The sequence below is a fragment of the Cariama cristata genome, unplaced genomic scaffold, assembly GCF_000690535.1.
Source record: "Cariama cristata isolate BGI_N322 unplaced genomic scaffold, ASM69053v1 scaffold20, whole genome shotgun sequence".
Taxonomy (NCBI): Eukaryota; Metazoa; Chordata; class Aves; order Cariamiformes; family Cariamidae; genus Cariama; species Cariama cristata.
Window position 1 is genome coordinate 60,329 of NW_009593817.1, and position 18,775 is coordinate 79,103.

Below are 18,775 nucleotides of genomic sequence, written 5' to 3' on the forward strand. Positions count from 1 at the left end.
TATACTCTCTGTTAAAATGCCCAAGGGGCTTTGTCATGAGCATGTGAGAGTTGACTAACTACTAAAAAAAACCCAAGTGTTTCTTGAGCAGGATGATGCACGTTAAATGGAGTAATTAAAAATACTGTAATGCAGTACTATTATATTTGATCAACTATGCCTACAATAAAGATTAAGAGAAAAATCCAGCATAGGCTAGCAAGAAACACTTTATTAGTCAATCACATCTATCAGGGCTGACAGCTGAAGAAAAAGCAACTGTCTCAGTTACCTGCATCATAAGATAGGCCAGCAAGCAGCAGAACGCTGCAACAGGTGCTTCTAGAGCTTGGAGCTCTTCCATCCTGTCCTGAAGGTGAAAGCATGCCAGAAATGTACTATACCGCTGCTTTTCCACATCAGGTCCTTTGGCAAACCACAGTGTTTTCAAATTAGGTGTTCCACCTACAAAAGAAACCCATTATTTTATCTTGGCAGCAACAAGACAAAACATGCCTACCTCATTACAATCTGAAAGGAAACAACTGATCTGCTCTTGGCACTTGCAAGGACCACAGAGTTGAAAATAAACTATATTTGACAGAAGTTGGCATTTGAAAAAAAAAATTAAAAAAATTAAGGTCTGTAATTTAAACCAATTGTACTGAATGCAGGCATGTTTAAGCAGAGTGGACTGAATTCAATTGTTACAATACAGACAACTTTGAGACACCAAGCTTTTACCTTTGCACGAACAAAGTCTGCCTACAAACGTGTCCTTTCCCTTGGGGATCCACAGCATTAAATGAGGTTAGCTTCGTCATAAAATAGGGTGGTTTTCTGCTGAATCACTATCTGTCTCCTTTCTCTCTCTCCTAGAGCTAGCGTAGCAGGAGTCCTTGAAGGATCCTCACATTGCCTCCCTTACAATCACCTGTTTTACTGAGCAAACCGGTCACCCATGCCACTTGTTGGCAAACATCCACTCTCCACAAACACACTGCGGCTGTGACTCCTCTGCAGTAGCTTCCAGTTTGGGAACAAAACCCAAGGCTATCTGGTATTTTGGACTCCCCAGGCTACTGTACGAAACACTGTTGTAAACACACCCAAAAGAACTGTCATCAGTTATACATATCTTTCCAGACTTTCCACACTATCATTCACCCTGGTCTCTAAATCCTTAATGTTTACCCCATGTTGCCATCTCACAACTTGTGACACATGTGAACTAATGTAAAATTTGCTCCCTATTTAAATTACATTTAATCCATTACCAAAATAAACACTAATGCACATGAAATAACAGAACACCTAACTGGTTACGCCTAAAAATGGCAATTAAAGACCGAATCCTCCCATAAAGTTCTGCTGCTTCTGTAGTTAAATAAAACGAGGTGTGAATTTCAAATGTGGACTAATTAAGCTACATTTGGTAACACCTTTTCCTTTTTTGTGTGACATGCAGCAGCTGTAGTGCAGTTAGGAACACTTGGTGATAATAAATGGTTAAAGTGACAAGGTGCTGAAATCTACATAGAGGATGTTTATTTAGCCAAGAAAGCCCATTAACCAAATGGTACCAATTCTTTGGAGAGGGGAAACTAGAAGAGAAGGTTTTCTTTCCTCATCTCCCTGATGGATGTTCCTTTTACTATTTTTAAGACTAACTCTCCCATCAAAAGTTTTAACCCTGTAAAGAACTACAATCATACAATCTGTAAGTTTCTAAACTTATTTTGTAGGGAGGTATCTAAATTAAGAAAAAATACCAGTTGCTTGATTGGAGTTAGAAATGTAGGTTAGTGATAATACGAATACTGGCAGGGAGTGGGCCAGTACAGACAGCACGGTAAGACTCAGATTACTCATTTTGATATTGGTAATTGCAGCCTTAAGAAAAAGAAGAGCAGAGAATGACTTCCAGGAAGAAAAGCAAATATTACATGCATAAAAACCAAAACAAAGCCAACTCTTCCTACCAAGGCTAAGCAACTTTGATGTGTGAGACAATTTTTACACGGGTAAACTTAAATAGTTTTGATGGTTTCTGCTTTCCAGAAGGTTCCCAATCAGCTGCATATGAAGAAATACGCCAAGAATCAGTTAAGAATCACTCATCCATCTGTACAGTTGTTTTTTTTAAATGAACTGCATCCAGGGGTATACCTAATAATAGAAGTCCTTCTTTCTTCAGAGTAAAACCATGAACTACATCAATAAGCAAGATTTCATATCTATATTCAGAGAGCTCAACAAAAAATTCAAGACATCTCTTCCATAAACAGCTTCTTACACTTTCAGAAACAACATCTGCTTGCGCCTGGGAAAAAGAGGTACTGATGAATTATGAGTTATTTACTCTGGGAAAGAAAACTTGACGCTCTCTCCTTTTGGAACATACCAACCGAAAGCGTTATTTTTCTGAAAGGATCTCTTCTACAAGTAATTAAATTCCATGTAACACCCAAGAGTGATCCATTATATTAACCCTTAAGTGAAAGATAAGTAAAACAAAGAAGCAAATACACTGAAGTTTAATGACTCTCCCATCATGCATACAGTTAAGAACAGACCTCAGATTCATATACAGTAGACCCCCCAAACCATTCTCTGCTCTAGTTACATCCTCACTCCACACTTTACGGCAATTAGAAAACATTCCTGAAAGAGAGAAACTTACTTGCATAGGGAAGAGAAATATTTTACTTTCTGAATACATCTAAATATTTGCTAAATTAACCTAAAACACCCCCCCAAATGGAGTAACAAAAAGGAAACGGAACAAAACATACTTAGATATATATAATTGATACATCTTTACTGTAAAGATTAGCCATGAGAAAATTAGCTATCCTACTGAGGTTGTAAGAACCACAAGCTCCTATGAATTACAGAGAGATACTCGAACACTGCATAGTTTATGGTTACTCTCAACATGCACAAAACCGTGTGAAAACCGTATTCAGTACTATGTACACTGTCGTCCTTGGGAACTCCAAGAAGAGGAGCATCACAAAGACCTCCATGGAGGTCAAGAGATACTACTTGCCTCAACACAAAAACAGACAATCAACAAGTTAAGAAAAAAAGCGTTGATTGAATTTTTTTTTCCCTTTTGCTTTTCACTTACACATTTAAAGACATTGTCACAGAGAAAGAATCATGAGAAAAAAAGAGCACTTCAAGGGAATACATAAATATTTCATTTGTTTGAACTTCAATAACTGATTTATGACTATACAATGCATGCAGAACTGGAATGCATTAATACTACGGTAACACTGAACTCAAGACTTATACAAAGGTGATTCTCACATTCATACCAACTTAAAACATGTCCTAATTGTGTATATGGATATAAATGTGCAGTATTAGCTGTTCACATATGTTTCAAGTAATGACTATTGAAATTTCATTTGATAACACCAGTAAGAGTACTTTAACACTTCACCGTTTTACATGCTCATGTAAATACTGAGCAATAAAAATAAGTTTATAAAAATGTACTTGCTAGGTACACTCAACATTAACTTGTCAACAACTGTGGCCAATTTGAAAAATGCCATAAACCCAAATGCCAATTAAATCTGACCATTAAAGAAGCATTCCAGAGACAGCATTTTGAAGTAAGTGTATTCATGACATATTCTCACAAGATGCAATGATTAGATTACTGAAAGTACATCCAAACTCCTGTGCTATGGAGCTACAATATCCTACACATTTTCAGAAATAAAATGAAAAGCAGAATCCATACATTTCCAGTAAAGACTTTCAAACTTCCTCTATTCCATATAAACTGCACACATATCAAATAGATCCACTCTGTTCACAAGATATGGATGTTAAACAGTATTTTCTTGGATCACAGATCTTCTAACAAAATTCATTTCTCAGAGACATTTTTATCAATTTAAGTGGTGATTTGTCAATATGTGTGAAACATCACAACTACATTCACTCAACCAAAAGGAAACATTCCAGAAGGAAGAGAGACAGAGAACTCGAGCAAGCACAGATGCTAATTCAGAAGACTGGCTCTCAAGAAAAATAGATATACATAATACACACTATATTTAAAATATAGTTTAAGCTATCATCTTACAGCCTTTAGGATTTGATATTTTGTTTAAAAAAAGTTAACATTCAATCTATCACCTGCAAGCTTTTCAGATGCAAGACAGTTATGTTGTTTTACACACACAAAAAATATCAGTGGGAATTCTACTTTTTTTTTTATAGTCAATGCAAAATTTTAAATATTTATGCTTATGTGCATTACAGTTCAAAATTCATACCAAATATTCTTTCTTCAGACTTTTAAATCTAAATCAAATTCAACAGAGTCAGGATTCCCCATATATTCTCAGTACACTTCCAAAGCAGTTGTGATGATGAGGTTATAATTTTTTCAAAAAAAGATAAAACAAAGAACCTTCCCAGATTAACTGCACCTGTGATTTTTCAAATAGTTTCTGGTAAGGTTTTTTCTCTTTTTGAGTAACGTGATCTTGATTGACAGTTTCAAACTCTGACTTGCTATAACAACTTCTTTAAATTTAGCTCTAAATATGATCCCTGTATGAAAAATGTGATGCGCTGTTGAGAACCTTATTTGGTGAATTAGAAAGTCATGCTGTGGAAAATAAAAGATGCATGAGCGAATGTAAGGCATACAAATATGGACTGCAAAAATTTTAGAAAAATATTTGTTCGCTGAAGGAATGACACCAGGGCACTAAAAATAAACACCAGAAGTCCTCCTCCCCTTTTTTAATAGTCTGCTTGAACAGCCTTTCATTACTGAGTTAGTAAAGATTATGGCTGAGAAGATGCTGTTTTTTATAAACTCCTCTTATATGGCTGCTATAAGCATGCAGTGATTTTAAATCCTGTTTATTGTCAACATGAAGGTGGGTTCTATGTGTAGCATGTTTGCAGAGCAGTAGAACAAGAGTACACAAGTTTAAGCGGATTCCTCTCCAGAAAGGGAGGAAGGTACCACACTGTCTGCAAGGGAAAATTTTGCAACAATAAATACAGTGTTTTTGCCATGCAAACTGAAATGTAACTACGCAGGTATGGTTTATACTTTGTTTGCTTGTTTTACAAAAGCATGTTCCTAGACCATTGTACGCTGAAATAAAACAGTTGTACAGGACAGACCGATCAATTTTTACCCTGCATATTCAGATCCATTTGGAAAATTTCACAGTAATTTCATGCTACCATCAAGTCAATTAGATAATCACTCTCCTAATATTGTATCAGGGGTACTGGACAGTGAAACTACTGTATATCAGATGAAACCTTGTTTGTACTTTCTCTATATAAGTCATTTCTTTCCAAACAGTTCCTTTCAAAAGGGTTTTGAAAAGGCTGGTATCTAAAGAGCAACTATTTTCCTTCATCCTTGACTTTGAAGACTCTCACTAAATATACGAGTTTCAAATATGAAGATAAACATACAATCTTAGCTTGCCTTAAAAGAAAATTTACTATAACCCCAGAAAATTAAAAACAAGTATGTTCTAAAGCAATCCCTAATCAACAAAAAAAGAAAAAAGTGCATGCATTTCAACTTCTTCTGAATCTGGATTTAGACCAGATCAGAACAAGGACTGATACAGAAAGCTCTTGGTACTGACGGGAGAAGCACTGGTAATTACTCTCAAGAAGTCAAGTAGATAATAATTTTTCTTATCAAGCTATCAATGGTATTGTATATCAATGGAACTAATTCATTTCATATGAAAGACTTAAAAAAACCCCTCTGAGCTCCTGATCCACATGATAGCAGACGACTAGACAGAGAAAGAGAGCGCTGTGAGTGCAAAGATAGAGGGGCTATGACTACAATAGCATGGACAAATGAACAATCAGAACAATCTTCCCTCTGAAACAACAAAATTGATACAGGACTGTTTACTTCCTATCCTAAACTTGTATTGCATGACACAATGTAGCGACATATACAGTACCCAATCTTTTCACTAAAGTGTATGACACTTCCTCGTAAATGTAACACATTCCTCATAACACTAATTTTACTAAGAGTGTTCACAAATGTGTCCTTTACCAAAGGACAGAAAATAAAAATCCACAAAACACTTGATGTGTAAGACAGTAGAAACAGCTTCACAGAAACAGATAGCCTAATTTTTTTTTTTTCCTTGAAAATTGGATTCTCTTTTTGGGTTCTCACAGGTAATCTAAAAATCACCCTTTTTTATATCCTCTGCCAGTCTTGTTAACACATTCTCTCAAACAGCTTAAAAGTAGAATTTTAATATGGCCCTACACACCACTCATCCTGGCCTCAGAGCACTATTCAGAACCTCTAACAAATTGTTTGCATTTTAGAACCAATGTTTGACTTAGCACAGGGTTTAACAAGACACGGTGATAACACATAGCTCAAAGCTGAATCCTATAATAATTACACAGGGTAATTAAAAGCAATTACACACATGCAGCATTTTTACTTTAGCTCTTTGTTCTCTACGGTCGTTTTGGATTCCATATCAAACATGTGATGATGGATTGTCTAACCTGATTTTAGTGATGTCATTATTTCCATTCAGATTTAAACACATTTTTATTCTACCTGGAATAGAAGGTTGTATAGGTTGTATCAACTCCGGCTGCTGGAGAGGATTTCCAAAATAGACAAACCACTCTTTTACCAAAGGATAGGCTCCACCTAAAAAAGACAGAATTGGATGAGTAAGTCAAACGCAAGTTTCAACACTAGTGTAAAAGTTGGAAGCACTGGTGATTAGGATTCTAAATAGAAGGCACTTTGTAATGAATTGTTTGGTCAGCTTCTCTAAAAACAAACCAAGAAAAATTAGTTTTAGTATCTTTATGACAAATCATCAGAACAAATGAAGAGAGTTTGAATTATGTACTATAAACATGAGTTTGGAGTTGGGAACTGCAGCCAAAAATGTGAGTACAAGAGTCTGTGGAAAGCATTCTAAAACAGCTTTCAGCTAATTTTAGGTCTTTCCATTCCAAAGCAGTTCAGGAAGCTGTGGAGGCATCTGGCATAGCTTAGGGACCTAGAGGAGCTACCTCAGTCTCTCAAGGCTGTCACACTGCCACATATACAGGCAGTCCTTAATATGATTCTCCTCCCAACTTGCCCTGACATTTCCTGTGTCAGAGTTTGAGGCAAAATCTTTATAAGGAGGCCTTGATGGCTATTTGAAAGCTGACAGCAATGGAGTCATCCCACCATCAGACGCAGAGTTTTTACAGCCCATTGTTCCAGACCTTTTATCTAGTATAAAGGGATTGTTTATGCATAATAGCTCAAGTGGCTTCCTACCCTCTAACCTCAACTCTGGCCCGCCCCCTGGTAAAGAGTAGGATGCCTCTTAAATTAAAAATTTCACTACTTGAGTTGCACATCTAACTACCTGATGCTTAAAAAAACCAAAAAAAAAACCACAAAAAAAGGAGAAAATAGCTTTAAAAAAATTCAAGCATTTAAGAATTTTTGATTTCCAATTTCCAATAGTCAGCTCACAATCATTCCAATGCAAGCCTTCATAAAAAAACCTAGAATGATTATTGTTGTTATAAATGGTGCTTCTGCAGCCTGTCCAGATTTTGCTCATGCTAACCATGTTGTAGTGCCCTAAAGTTCCACTCTCTATAGTCTGGTAAACAGTATGAAGTAAACAGATTTAGCTAGTCCTGAGCACTTGGAATAGCGTTTTCAAATCTTTTCCAGGCAAATCTCAAAGCTTTTTTTTTTTTTCCTTCCCTTGTCCCTTTCCAGATTCACAGAATTGTATCTCTAATTCCTTCCAACTCTCACTGAGTGCTGAAGCCACGGTTCTTAAAAATTTCTGCCTTTTATCATCAATTCCAATCACCCTGCACTTTACTGCACAAGTATTTCTGACGCCTCATTATGAACCCTAATAAAACACTTCACCTAGCTTAAAACAAACTAAACACATCTCTCTAATACTCTCCTTCCCCTCCCTCCACCACTCCAAGAAATTTGGTTACATTAATTTCCTGATCTTGTTCATAGCTCAATGCTGCAAATGACTGGCATGCCTGACGGTGTAGTGTGCTATGGTACAAGGGCAGAAATTCCTCAGATGGAGTTCTAGTGTCGGGGGGGGAAAGAATACAACAAAATCTGGTTTACAGCCCTGCTGCTTCTTCTTTCCTTACCCACGGACCTGCAGCACAAACTCCCAATAAAGGTAAAGGACTGAAGAACCAACAGCTGGACTATGAGGGCCAGCATTACACCTGGCGTGCCATGCTTCACTGTTCAAAAACTGATGACATTAAGAATAAAATGAAAAATGCCTACACTGGGGAAAAAAAAGAAAGCCTTAAACTGCACATTCCAGTAGCTGAATAGTCTCACATCTTGATTATAAATCATTGCCTATGATAATGCTGTTTCATGAACAAAACCCTCCAATTTAACAACCCAAAGTCACTTTCAGAAACATTCTGATGGTTTAGCATTCTGTTTTAAGATTTATTATGTAAATTACTCTGCTTTATTCAATCTATTCAGCTCACTCAGCCATTTTAGCCTGGCTTCTTAGGGAAGCAAGCCTAATACAATTAGGACATCTGTCTTACAATTAATTCATGGATGCACTGCTCCGTTTCAACTAAATCTGACAGAGAAGAAAAGATTTCAAATGTATTAAAATCCTGAACACTTTGTGAAACTAGTGGCTCAGCTGACAAAGGGATCCTATTAGGGCACCAACTGAAAGAAAGGCAGGAAAGTCAAGTTACCTGTTGTACCCAAATGCACTGGATGGCAAGTCAATGCACAAGTAGGTATGGAAAGGCTGGAGCTGAATAAAAAGGTAGATGGGATTTGGGAAGAGCAGGAGGCAACTGGGAACATACTCGAGAACACCACATATTGCAGGAGGGAGTTGTCAAGGACATGGGGAGAAGTTAAGAAGATGCTAGGAAGAAGCATGGAAATACAAAAGCTTTGCTGAGGGGGAGCTGGCAGGAAGAGTCACTCTTTATGAGTTCCACAACTCACAGAACAACTTATCAAAATGTCTGTCGATTCCAAATGCCAGCAAAATACTATTTTTACATCACCCATTGAGCTCAAGCGCGGTAAAAAGAGAAGTCAATAGGAAACCTCTGGTTTTGTTCTTTTAATGTATGTGAATGTCGGTAGAGGATGTAGCACCACATCAGCTGAGTGTTTTTCACTATTATAGTCCATTAGTAAAAAAAGTGTATTATCGCTCACATAAGTAGCCAAATAAATATAGCTGAAAGCAAGGTCCTGCAAATTAACAGCACATTAACATACCAAGAAGAAAACAGAGACGTGATTACTAAATGCCAACCTTCCCTGCATGGAAATATCTCTGGAAAAAATGTGCAAAACACCAAAACAGGAGGCAGCTGGAAATGCTGTTACGTGTGCTCCTCTACACCTGCAGCAACGCCAGCCCTCCCGAGTGGTCACTGGCAAAAATTCTGCTAACGGACTGGTTTTGACAATGTCAAAGCGAGGATCAGTCTGGCCTGCTAATGTTAGAACTGGGAGTGATGCCAGGACTTCCAGGAGCTGGCCACGGGCTTAGGCTATGTTACATGACCTCCTAATTGGCAACCGTCACGAGGTGCAGGTATTTCCATGGGCCGTGCCAGTGCCAAAATCTGCCAGCTTTGTTCTGAACTCTTTGCACACAAAAGAAAGAGCTTGGCTGGCCTATCAAGGTGCATTGTTTACTGTTATTTTCCCCTCCTTCTTGAATTTTTCCAATAGTACTGTTTTTCTAGGAAAGATACCAAAAGTTGATAATTCATTATCACTACATGCAATGTTCCACGTAACGATCAGAAATAGCTCCATTAATTATAAAGATACTTTTAAAATACACAGGCAACAAACACCACGTTATCAGGATCACTATCAATCTCCTATTTATTTCTGTAGGGTCAAAATCAAGGCTGTGATTCTAGCAACATTTCCATGAGTAAAGGTATGCACATGCTTTCCATATACCAAACTATACCAGAGGCATAGCTACACCAGCAATTCTTTCAAAAGCACTGCTAACTTTTCAGGAGACCACTGATTTGCTCATTCCCACTCCCTGCCATTCCCTCGGGCTGTTTCACCACAGCTGCTTGTGGCTACAGAAATTGTCATATGGGGAAATAGAACCAGGATAGTTACCTGACTGCAAGAAAGTGAGGGAAGAGAGAGAGGGGCTTTTTTCAGTTTCTCAAACTAGGCCACCACACAGCTGCACAAACTGCTGCACCAGCACAACCGAGAGGTTGCACAGGGACTGAAATGAGTGGCTGTGGAAGAGAATTACTTAAACTGGCACTGACAGCAAAAGAAACGCTTACCGCACTATGCCTTCAGGCAAAGTGGCATGGTCTAGGCAGGTGATTTCAAAGGATATGATGACATCCAGCTCCTATGGATTCTTGGGTCTCTTAGGCACACTTGGAAATCTCTATCTGAGCATTCAAAACTAATAGTTTCTTGATTCAGAGTCGAGAAAACAATTTACATTACTTTTAACCTGTACTAAAACCGTAACTTGTTTCGAAATCTCAATCTGAACATTCAAAACTAATAGTTTCTTGATTCAGGGTAGAGAAAATTTACGTTACTTTTAACCTGTACTAAAACCGTAACTGCTGCTTTTACTAAATGTTGGCTCCTTTGCTATCCCTATTTAACAGTAAATAAGCAGATTCGCAAAGAGGTCAGTTTCCAACACAAGAATCTTGTAATCGAGGGATCTTAAGGAATAAAAAAGAGGATCGCTAACACATACATCTCCACTGCAAACTGGAACATCTTGTCGAGTTAGCCAAGTTAGCTTCAAAGGAGGCACATCAGCAACTGTATCACAATGCCAGCAGAGTCCACATGGACTAATTTAATTGGTTGACTCCTTCCATTAAGTTCTTTTTTAAAGCTAACCCAAAGTAATTCTACATTATACTACAACCTACATACAGTGTAGGTTACTTCTTCCCATCCTACCCCTCATCAAATTACAAAATACAGTCAACTTGACCTCATCTGAGGGAAACTGGCAAAGGATTCTACCTACTTTGTAAAGAACAAAATTTCCTTGTAGGTCCAGAAGCAAGTTTATAAAAAATAATGCTTACGTTTACTTATGAATTCCCATACAGACTCTGATTAATGATCTACACTCTTGACTTAGAAGCAACTATACACTGGAATAAAAAAACCCCAACCATGAACTACTAGGAAGTGACATGGTTAAAGCACTTAAACACATGGACTAAAAAAGCAGACACACTCTACCTACCTTTCTGGAAGGCTTAAGGATTGAGGGTTCACTATGATTTACTTTAGAAAATTATTGCTGGAATTTGAAGCATGAACTGAGAACAAATAATACATGTTATCTCCAGTTCTATTCTAAAAATCACTTTCTTAAAAGACCTCTTTCATTTTCAAATTTCACTTTCAATAAGATTCTAAATTAATGCTTCTGTATTTCAATTCTAATCATCTTCATTTCAGCACCACAAACACTGAAACACAAATGAGAATCTGCCTACTAACCCACCATCTTGCAGCAACAATTGTTAATTAGAAGTTTTGGTCTGGGTGTTTCTGACAACACCAATGAATATCCTGCTGCTTAAAGCAACAAACAAAACCCAACCAAGTTATAATTGTCTACAAAACCTGGAGGCAGTAGGCTGAAAAACAAAAAATTACAGATGTGCATGATTACTGAGGAGATTTTTGTTACTCTCTCCAAATGACTATGTAAACTCTGATTCATTTTTTCCTATTTTTTTTCTTTCTATTATGGCACAACTTCAACCTCTAGTTGCTGGAGGAAGTCAGGTACTTAATTACCTTTCTGTGCTTTTCTAAGCACATAGTTTCTAGGTTTCAAGACAGTGCACTTTCATGAATAAAATGTAAAGTAATTACCAAGGAGAAATCAACACATTAAAAAAAAAAGTTCAGTACATTTTTAATTTTCAACTCACTGCCTAAAAGACACTGTAAAGATAACATTTAACTAATGGAAGCCTTAAGAACACAAAATTTGTTCAAGGATGTGAATAAAGAATTGTCTGTCTTAAAGCAGAAGAATGCAAGCACAGATTATATATACTCACTACAGAATCTGTTTATACCACTGGATAAAGAAATAGTATTTTCTTGCACTTTGATGAAAGAACTAATAATCACGGGGATGACTACTTGCATTTGTATTACTTCAGTAACTATATTTGACTATCCACTGTTCTTAAAATTGCCAACTTAAAATCAACAGCAGGTAAAACTGTAACAGTGCGTTACTGTTTTGAAAACTCATTAATTCATCAGGACCTATACTTATCAAAGCAATGTCAGATTTCAATCCTCTCAAACTTTTAAAATATTCTATATGTCATTGTTTTGCTCAATCATTTGATCATTAACAACTTCCCATTTAACAAGGAAAAAAAATCCCAATTTTTAAAAATCTCTTTAAAAGCACTGAAATGGAACAGCATGTAGAAAATCTGCAATTTCATTGTCACATTTTCTCTTGATTCTTTAAGATGTACACTTCAGCTGCCAACAGTTTTTATCCCAAATGTCATGCTCATGTAGCCACTGAAACAACAAATTCAAGATTTCATATTTCAAAACTGAAAGTATACTTGAATAATGGTGTAAGTAGTTTAATCCTTACCTTTTCCAGATTCCAACAAGACAGAATAAATATGCTGACGAGCAGGGCGGTAGATAAGTGCCTGTCCAGGAATCTCTGTATCACATTCATCTTCCAAAGAGTTGCTGCACTCAATCTCTCCATTGCTCAGGATATTGAAGATTGTATAATTTTCAGATCGGATATGCTGTTCTTTAGCTAACTGTTTGTTCAAAGAAGGAAGAAGGCATTATCTCCAAAATTAAGAAGGATCGAAAAGTTACAAATTGTATTCACTGTTTGAGGAAACAGTACTTTCTCTATCAGTGGAAATGGAGAGAATGGCCAGGGAGGGAACAAGCACTTTTTCAAATAACACCAGTATAGTACATTTTCAGACACCTACCCTTTTGTGGACAGGAATTCCCAGGAAACCCATCATTGCCTTTCTTAGCCCCTCCCTGAAGTCTTAAAACTTGGTGTTTTTTATGACTTTTTTTAGAGAGTAATTATTCTTAAAATGATTTCTGAATTCAGACATAGAAAAATGAGCTGCCCTCCTTTAGTCACCTGAGAAACATATCTTCCCTCTTGAAACAGCGAGTGAAGGCGTGACAAAACCCCAATTTTTAATTTTATTGCAAGATGAACTACATAAGACAGCTCCATTTCTTTCCTGAGTTACCTTTGTGCAATTTACATTGTGGTGAAATCAGAATACTTCAGTTCACCACACTTTTACTTTGCAATAGCTCTTCCCCAAGAAAAGAAGTACAATCTACTCTAGTGAGGAAAACCAGGTCTGTAGGCTGTTGCTGAAAAGCAGAACCACAGCATCACTCCGGCTGCATATTAATCACGCGTTGGATGCAGATACATCTGGCTACAACAGCTGGCTACAAGCAGCCCCAACACTGGCAGGGATCACTGGTCCGGAGTAGCTTAGATGCAGAAGCAACAAAGCTGCTCTCAGGCAGTGCAGGATTTCAACCAGTAACACTTGTAACCTGGGCTGGCCACGTGCAGAGCCAGACAGACTTTCTACTTTGCAACCTCAGACCAAAACTATGGGGGTGTTCAAACAGCTGAGTGGAGCCAATTATTTCCATGGGGTGCCACTAACAAATTCTCCAGGACCCACGCCATGTGGTGAGCCGGCACTGAAGCTTCTCTACTCTGCATTCCCTGTACGTGTCACACTATCTGTATGGTTCGGGTTGTGCCATCCACGCAGCTACCTCAGTCTCTTCCGCTGGGAATTACCAGACCACTGGCCAGAGCCAAATTCACCATTTCTGAAGAATTCCAGTTATCTGCAAACCTGGGAACTCAGCAGGTCAAAGCTGCAGTGAATCATTGGGTCATTACTGATCAAAACTAATTCTACTGAAATGTCATACTTTCAGAAGAAATGCTCACATGAGCATAACATCAGTGATAGGCTTCTGGGTACAATGCCAACCAATGGAGCATTTTCTTACAGCAATAAATCAAGGGTTGCCCTGGAAGAAATACTTCAGTATTCCTAATATACATAAACAATGTAATCCCCCAAATATACTTTTGTGTAAAACAAAAACAAAGAGTTAAGTATTTCTAAGCATGATTTAAATGAAGCATTGAACTATCTCATACAAACCACCATCACAGGTGAGAGAGCATTTGAAAACACTAGTTTCCTGCAATTTACACATCCTTGCATACCGAAAAAAATACAAGCTGATTTCAAAAGTATTGCTGCATTCAATCCTGTACCTTGAAAAATATTTCTGATTTACACCTACAGGCAGCTAGAAAGCTATGCTCATCTTTTCTTATAGAAGCAGCAACATGAGGACATGGAGCTGTGTATGTCATTTACATGCAGCTCAGATTATGTGCAAGGTAAGCAGAATGATATATAGGTTTCAGAATATGAAGCAAGGGACACACATTACATATACAAATATTTAAATGCCTGTAACAAAAACAAAAGACAAGTCAACATGTCTACAACTTTGACTGTAATTTCCTTGGCCCAGGGACTGGCTTAACATAGGATTTATGCAGCAACAGTGAGGCATTCTTCAATGGAGTTTCTAAACATTATTATTTTATTACAGCAGTAGCTCAGCATGACGCTAGAGAACTGCAACCCTTCAAATGAAAGATCAAGCCAAGAAATAATGACCACTTGTCATAAAGACCGCATGGTACATTCTCTTAAGGAGTAAGGATATTACCACTATTGTCCTGGCCATAATCCAACCTAGATAATTACATTCTAGCTAATTTCTACTTGCACTTCAAGAATAAACAGTATTTTTCAACACTTTATTAGGATGTAGGGTTGTTGGGTTTTTTAAATAACAGCTTGTATTTAACTACAACAGTCAAAAGTGACACGTATTCTATCTATGTGTGGTTAATAAAAAAAAACCCAACACATATATCTGCAGTTTAGCTGAAATGAGCACTGCACATGTTACAATGTAGATTTAAAATGTTTTAGAGTCTTTTTAGAAAAGGCAAATGTAAATTGTAGGATTATTTTAGAGTAATAGGAGGAAACAGAAAAATAGTTTTAAAAAAAACATTCAAGATAAGTAAGAAACAGAAAAAAAAGCGCTTTATTTGAAGTCTATAGGGACCTAACAAAACAGGGAGAAACATGGCTAAAATAGGGTCTAAAATACACTACCTCATATAGATTTTTTAAAAATTAAATCTCACTATGTTATCTTAATTGCCATGAATTTACAGATTTGTATTCTAGACTTACTACTATTGCAAAAACGCTGATGCAAGGTAGTTCAGTTTCTATCAGCCAGGTAGGCTACCCTAGCTAAGATACCCAGCCTCTCGGAGCGACCAGATCTGACATACCACTTCCCATCCCAACACCAGCGCATCTCTGCCCATGTGGGAAGCCGTAAGTGAAACTTGCTAGTGCAGCCCTGCCCTTTAAGGATTAACAAACCACTCAAAGCACTTTTGGTTCCTTCAGGGACTATGAACCTGAAGGATAACTAACCTGATCCAAACAAAATCACAAAATACAGATATATGAGAAGTTTCCTCATCTCCTCCACGAGAGCAGTTTCAACTTTTGCACTCTTAGCACAGCTCCCTTTGGTACCTTGACTTCATGTGCCAGGCACAGCCAAGCAGACCCTTAACCAGCTGTAGCTGACTTGTGGGTTCTCAAAGCAAAAAGCAAGTAATTACATCGTGCAATACATGGGAAGTACATCTCCATGCCCAGCTATATACAGGAGCTGCTCTCCATTATTTGACCTGTTTGATGCGTCAAAAAGAGAGGAACCATTTTTAATTAAACGTGCTGCATCTGCCCTCATCGTGATGCATGTAATAGTCCTAACCGTGGCTGTACTTAACAGACAAAAGCTTTTGCACAAGCAAATTTAAATCAATAGGTTCGGTGTACTCATTACCAACTTCCACTAAGTCGTCATGGCAATAAAGTGACCATTAAGCTTCAAAAAAAAAAAAGGTACCTGAAAGATTTCTTTATCTTGACACACAGCTGTTTGTTGTTGAAGGGAGAACATTTGGCAATTTGTTGCTTCGGGAGGAATCCATGGAGACTGCTGCCCGGGCAAAAGATAGGACTGCACTCCTCTGTAAAGTAATGTCTTGTCTGATCCCAAAGGTAGCATCTCTTCCAAGTGTTTCAGGCTGCTGTATGAGCATGGAACTTTTGAGACATAATTTGCTACAGCTAGAAGTATGTTTGTTCTTCTGTTGTACCTGTTGTTCCTGTGGGGACTGGTGACTAAACATTTATGCCAAAAGCCTTCCAACATGCTCTCTGGAACAACATCATTGCCAAGCAAGCAAGCAAAGAGAGGGAGGTGTGTCAAACTAAGCCCCAACGCACGGCAAAGATCTTCTCGAGAGTACATGACAGTGACCAGTCTGTCCAAATGGAGCTTCTCAATGGAAAAGTAGGGGCATGTATTATAGATGAGGTAATCACTATCTTGCCCGAGAATTCCTATGCATTTATGTTGCAAACCGTATGCAGCCACCTCAAAGTCTGCCTCTTGCAACGTGCATACTGTTTTTTGACCAAGCGACTTCAGGGCAAAACGTGTAAAAGTAGGCAGAGCTGAAGGAACAACGAACATTCCTCTCCCTGGTTGTTTCCTGTGAGTCTTGAGAAATTGAAATATTCTGGCTATTTCCTCGTTATTCTTCAACCTCCGTTTGATCCACTCATCTCTCTTTTTCTCTTCTACCACTCCGTCAAAGTAAAACACCAACTTGATACCAGCTGCCATAAAAGCTTTAATAAAATCCTCTAAAATGGCAAGGTACTCCTGCCACTGGCCACCGCAGACCCAGTACTCTGGTGTGTACCAGTACCTAACACAACTCATGGCATCTACTACAATAACAGGCGGGAAATCAGGATGATCGATGAGATGTTTTTCTGCCATTTCTCTCAGATCTACAGTTCTGCATGCATCAGGGCAAACTCTTGCCACAAATCCCTGCAAACCTTTAATGCCCATGGTTGATCTCTGAAACTCACAGCAGTCTGAAAGAAGCAAAATAAAAACAACATTCTAAAATGCAATACTGAGAAACGTAATGAAATTCTAAAATTAAAAAAAAGCAGCTTGGAAGCTGCACTGTTATTTTTCTGCCTTTGCTGATAGCTTGTTGTGTTGTCTTGGCATTTAAACAGTTTGAACCGGTTTTCTTTCCATCAACAATCTGGACAAAAGCGCCCATTCACTTTGCCTCCTATTTCTGCTTTTTACACCAGTGAAAACTGTAAATATAGAAAGGTTTTCATAAATACAACTTATAAATTTCAGATTAATAGCATAAAATATAGAAAAGTACACATTGCTAGAAAAACAAGCATAGAAGTAATTGAAAGCTTTATAGTATCTTAGCTGACAGTGTACAACAGGAATTAATGACCTGATTTTCACACTAAAAGTATACAAACGTCTTTAATCGAAGTCAGCGGAAAAAAACACCGAATAACTTTGGAAATCAGCCTTATACTTTGATTGTGCAAATGGCTCAGTTGCCATCTGAGTTTACAGACAGTAGTCCATTGATATGGCACCAGTTGCAACACCTCTACTTCTGCAACAGTTTTGGTAGTATCAGTTCTGCTTTGAATAAGAAATTCAAGCCATTTTACCATCCTGTCATTGAAGACATAATTTTCAAGATCTGTTTAAAGAATTAGAGGTTTACCTCTTTTGTGAATCTACAAATTCAGCTATCATTAACAGTGAAATTAATACATTAAATGGAATTTCTAACACGTGCAGGAATTTGGAACCAATCTATTTTAAAAGATACACACGCAAACATTAGCTAGACATTAAATAATTTAAAATTGAATAAGCCTATCTTCACTTCAGGAAATACAAAAAGATTGAAGAAGAGAGTGTCCAAATTCTGTGGCAGAATTTAATAGCATGCCAAATGAACCAATTTACACGTTCCACAGAGAGAGTTGTGGGATAAAATTAAATAATCCATTTTCATTTCTAGAAATCTCAACACGAAGAAGTCTGGCACAGCCTCTATGATCGATGCGCTCTTTCCTCTACTGCAGCATCAATTTCCTCCACCACAGCACCATTTTATTTTAAAGGATCTTCCAATGAAAAATGGAGGTAACAAGCTCCATCATGCTTTGTTTTCTTCTTTATTCTCAGAAAACCTGTTTTGTTTTTATTTTTACTTGAACGTCAAATCCCTTCTCAGTTAAACAGTGAAGAAATTCACTATGTTTTAACTAAACAGGTACAATTTTTCCTATGTTTCACGCTGCTGATTTCTGACATTTCAATTACAGACTGTCTCAGGAGTGTTACATTGCAATATACATGCTTATGGTACACCAAAAAAAAAAAAAGGAAGTTGAATTCACAAAAGTATTGTGAATTGACAGTTTTTAAAGGTATTCCTGGGTCCTCAGAGTTTAAGTATCTAATGCCATCCAGATACAGTTTTTGAATACTATCCTCTTTAATCATAGAATGGTTTGGGTTGGAAGGGACCTTTAAAGGTCATGGAGTCCAAGCCCGCTGCAATGAGCAAGGACATCTTCAACTCAGTCAGGCTGCTCAGAGCCCCAT

General features: G+C 37.6%; 1 protein-coding gene across 1 annotated transcript in view; it reads right to left on the reverse strand.

Annotated features, from left to right (window-relative positions):
- Window positions 1-17,179, reverse strand: part of FAM120B (family with sequence similarity 120B) — a gene marked incomplete at its 3' end in the record, with an annotated part of 47,728 nt that extends 30,549 nt beyond the window's left edge. Inside the window, exons 1-4 of the mRNA XM_009695484.1 lie at window positions 16,160-17,179; window positions 12,705-12,885; window positions 6,590-6,685; window positions 272-444 (exon numbers count right to left, since the gene is read on the reverse strand). Of these exons, the coding sequence (XP_009693786.1) occupies window positions 272-444; window positions 6,590-6,685; window positions 12,705-12,885; window positions 16,160-17,179 (1,470 nt within the window). The remainder of the gene's footprint in view (window positions 1-271; window positions 445-6,589; window positions 6,686-12,704; window positions 12,886-16,159) is intronic.
- Between the last annotated feature and the right edge of the window lie 1,596 nt (window positions 17,180-18,775).